Source organism: Guillardia theta, assembly GCF_000315625.1.
Source record: "Guillardia theta CCMP2712 unplaced genomic scaffold GUITHscaffold_34, whole genome shotgun sequence".
Taxonomy (NCBI): Eukaryota; class Cryptophyceae; order Pyrenomonadales; family Geminigeraceae; genus Guillardia; species Guillardia theta.
The window spans coordinates 435,167-438,549 of NW_005434640.1; the positions used below are offsets into that span (position 1 = coordinate 435,167).

At 55.9% G+C, this 3,383-nt stretch overlaps 2 protein-coding genes across 2 annotated transcripts in view; both read left to right on the plus strand.

The window, feature by feature from the left end:
* Nucleotides 1-724, plus strand: part of GUITHDRAFT_108532 (hypothetical protein) — a gene marked incomplete at both ends in the record, with an annotated part of 1,852 nt that extends 1,128 nt beyond the window's left edge. Inside the window, 4 exons of the mRNA XM_005832578.1 lie at nucleotides 52-99; nucleotides 290-424; nucleotides 477-527; nucleotides 572-724. Of these exons, the coding sequence (XP_005832635.1) occupies nucleotides 52-99; nucleotides 290-424; nucleotides 477-527; nucleotides 572-724 (387 nt within the window). The remainder of the gene's footprint in view (nucleotides 1-51; nucleotides 100-289; nucleotides 425-476; nucleotides 528-571) is intronic.
* A 945-nt stretch (nucleotides 725-1,669) lies between these two features.
* Nucleotides 1,670-2,677, plus strand: GUITHDRAFT_108533 (hypothetical protein; the record flags this gene model as incomplete). Its single annotated transcript, XM_005832579.1, has 1 exon — nucleotides 1,670-2,677. The coding sequence occupies one exon, from the start codon at nucleotides 1,670-1,672 to the stop codon at nucleotides 2,675-2,677; it is 1,008 nt and encodes a 335-aa protein (XP_005832636.1).
* Between the last annotated feature and the right edge of the window lie 706 nt (nucleotides 2,678-3,383).

The window sequence follows — 3,383 nt, forward strand, 5'->3', positions numbered from 1 at the left end:
CGAAGGATACAAGGAAAACGACGTTGGGAGTTTTTTTTATGGTGTTCGCAGGCATCTGTTTGTGACCTTGTCTTTCGAGGCGCAATTTTTACGTACATGGTTACAGTTCTGCATAACTATGTTAGCCAAGAATTCAAGCAAAATAGGAAGCCATTCTGGGAGCGACTATGAAAGATTCATCTTGTTCTTTGCCTAATGTCAAACGTACAGGCCCCTCCTTTCCGGCGAGTCCTTCATACTCCCTCCCTTCCCCCCTCCCCCCCTCTTCCTCTCACTCTCCTCCCGCTAGGTGATGGGCATTCTCTCTCGCCTCATCTCCAAGCAAGTGTGGACGATGCCGACGCTCTGGGAGGGCTTCGTCAAGTGCTGCCGCCAGACGCTTCCTCGTTCCCTCCCGGTCCTCGTGCAGCTTCCTCCTCAACAGGTCCCATGCTCCTCCTCCCCTCGCTCTCTGACTCTTCTCTTCCTCTCTCCAGCTCGTCAAGGCTGTTCAGGCATGCAAAGACCTCGGCCCACCCATGGCACAGGTATTTCCTCCTCCTCCTCCTGAGCCCTTGACGTTTTTTTTCAGCACGTGCAGGAGCGACTAGCGAAGGGTTACCCGGTCCCTCAGCAGATCCTGACGCTGCTCGAGCCCTGGCTGGGGTCACGAGGCTACAAGCAGGAGGAGGGACGGGAGAAGGAGCGTGCGACGGACGAGATGCAGGAAGATGCGGACAGATGAGGGAGGAGGGAGCTGCTCTTGTCCTTCTCCTGTTGCTCTCAGCCCCTCGAGCTGCAGATTATCGTCTCCTGCCTTCTCTTGTATTCTTTCCGAATGAATCGCCTCAGCCTTCCTCTCATCTTGTCACCTTCCTCGTTCTCCCCCATCTCTCTCTCTCTCTCTCTCTCCTCCTCCTTCTCCTCCTCCTCCTCCTCTCCTTCGCCCTTCCCTTCTGCTCGTTCCTGCGCCTTCTACTACGATCTGCCAGGCGGTTCAACTCGCAGGAGGGGTACATGCAGCCTTGTTTCTCGCGCTTTTGAGGGGTGGGGTCTTTTTGCTGGGAGGGCCGCCGGTTCAACTCGCAGGAGGGGTACATGCAGCCTTGTTTCTCGAGCTTTTGAGGGGTGGGGTCTTTTGCTGGGAGGGCCTTCAGCTAGGAGTTTCCGCCTGTTGCCCTTCCGACCTTCGCCCTCCTCACGGCAGCCGGGCTGAAGTCGCTGCCCCTCCTCTACCTCTCCTCTACTCTACTCTACTCTCCCCTCCCTTCCCCTACTCTACTCTACTCTACTCTTCTCTCCTCTCCTCTACTCTCCTCTCCTCTCCTCTCCTCTCCTCTCCTCTCCTCTCCTCTCCTCTCCTCTCCTCTCCTCTCCTCTCCTCTACTCTACTCTACTCTACTCTACTCTACTCTACTCTACTCTACTCTACTCTACTCTACTCTACTCTCCTTCCCTGCCCCTCCTTGCTCCTCCTCTGAGTCTCCCTCTCGTCCCTCCCCTCCCTTCGCCTGGTTATTTTGTAGCTTCCGAGGCTGATCAGTCTCTTCCTTTGCCTGCCTCGTTCGGCGTGACTCAGTGAGTCGCTTCGTACTGCAATGCGTTGCGATCTCTCTTTCCCCGTCCTTTTCCTCCTTTCTTGTGGCTTCTCCTCCTTGTCTACTGCCTTCTCAGGCCCCTGGCACATGGTATGCAGGTTGTCCTGGCAGGAAGGCATGTTTTCAACTTCTCCGGATTCTTCAACCCAGCTTTGGTGTTCTCGTTCCAGCAGCCTGGCGTGCTGTATGAATCGAGATCTAATGATGGTACTGCCGTGACCTTACGAGACAACACTGGGATCCTTGAGACTTACCTACAGTCATACCCCCGCACTGGATCATCGAATGACTTCCAGTATGCTTATGTTCCATCCTTCAGGTGCTCGGCGCCTTACACGTACTACACCTGCCTCAATGCCAACTACGACTCGACCGCCAGCTGGCAGCTCGTTTACTCCGACGTGCTCAACAAAGACTACAGCATCGACTTTTCCAACACCTCCTTGCAGTACAGCTTCCAGACCCCCCAGCTGTGCGAGTGGCGGACAGGAGCAGTAGACGCGTCGGTGAGCAGAGGAGTGTACGACGGAGTGAGGTCGAGCAGGGTGGAGGAGATCATCGCGGCGCTGCAATCAGCTAGCAAGAGCTACACTTTCTACAACAGCTCAGAGACAGGTTGGACAACCTATGCGATTGCGGTAAAGGGATCAGGGACGGTACCTTGCTTCGACTGCGCGTGTAGGGAAGCAATGTCAGTAGTCCCTGCCGGTGACAACGGGAGGTGCTCGATGCAGATGTGCAACGTGAGCGGGTGCGCGCGGAGCTTGGCAGATACACCGGTGCCGTCATGTGCGATGGACAAGGTCAACCTGCCAGGGATGGCGGTGGGGAGTGGGGGAGCCAGCTACCAGGGAACCACTTGGAGCTGGCAAGGAGTGTGGAAGTCCCCTGGAAGCCCTCCGAATCCATCAGGACTGACAGCAGGGAGCTCCCGAGTTCACCGAAGCCACAGGCTGCTGATACTAGCAGCCTGTGTCAGCGCAGCCTTTACAGGCTTTGACGTATGCGAGTCAATGCGTTCAACGCTGTGCGGCGTGATCGGACTGGCAGCCGCTGCCAGTGCTGAGCCGGGATCACGGACTCACAGAACTACCCGGTGACCCTCAACCTCCGCCGGCAATCATTGATGATGATGATGAACTCTTGTACTGTCATCGTAATAGAATCGGATCAGTACTCTACATCGGCCGCCGTGATCATCGCCCTCAGTCACGTCCCCCGGGCCCCGTCCTCCGCGGGGGCCCGAGTACCGTACGGTCGGACCCGGTTGGACTGAGTCTCAGTGAGGACTCCGGGACGGGGGCCGTCATGGGGCCCTCAGGCGCGGCGGACTCGGGAGGTGGCTGCGGCGGCAGAAATCATCATCGCCCGCTGGCACCTCAGTTTTACTCAAAGTTAAGTTAAAGATCAGTACGAGGACAATCAGGAGAGTCGACTCAGGCTGGCCCGGCAACTTGAGTTTCACTGAGTTCATGCCGTCAGGCCCGGGCCGCCCGGCCGGCCCCTCATTCCGACCCCTGCTGTGCCCTCCCTCCCTCTATATCACTCTTATATCTGGTTGAACCAGGGAAAAGGTTCATAATTCTTTGATGCTTCAACTCGTAAGCTATTTAATATCTGAAATGTATGGTACTTCACATCTGAAAGACGTTTCTTGAAGTTCATCTTGTGTAGCGCCGCCACCGGGTGAACAGATCTCTACAAAGGTGCATTCGTTACAATTCCATCAGCCACATATTCGTTGCCTCCAACAATTACTTTGTTTGGGTCCCGCGCACATCTACTGTGGTCATTTATTACCCCCCT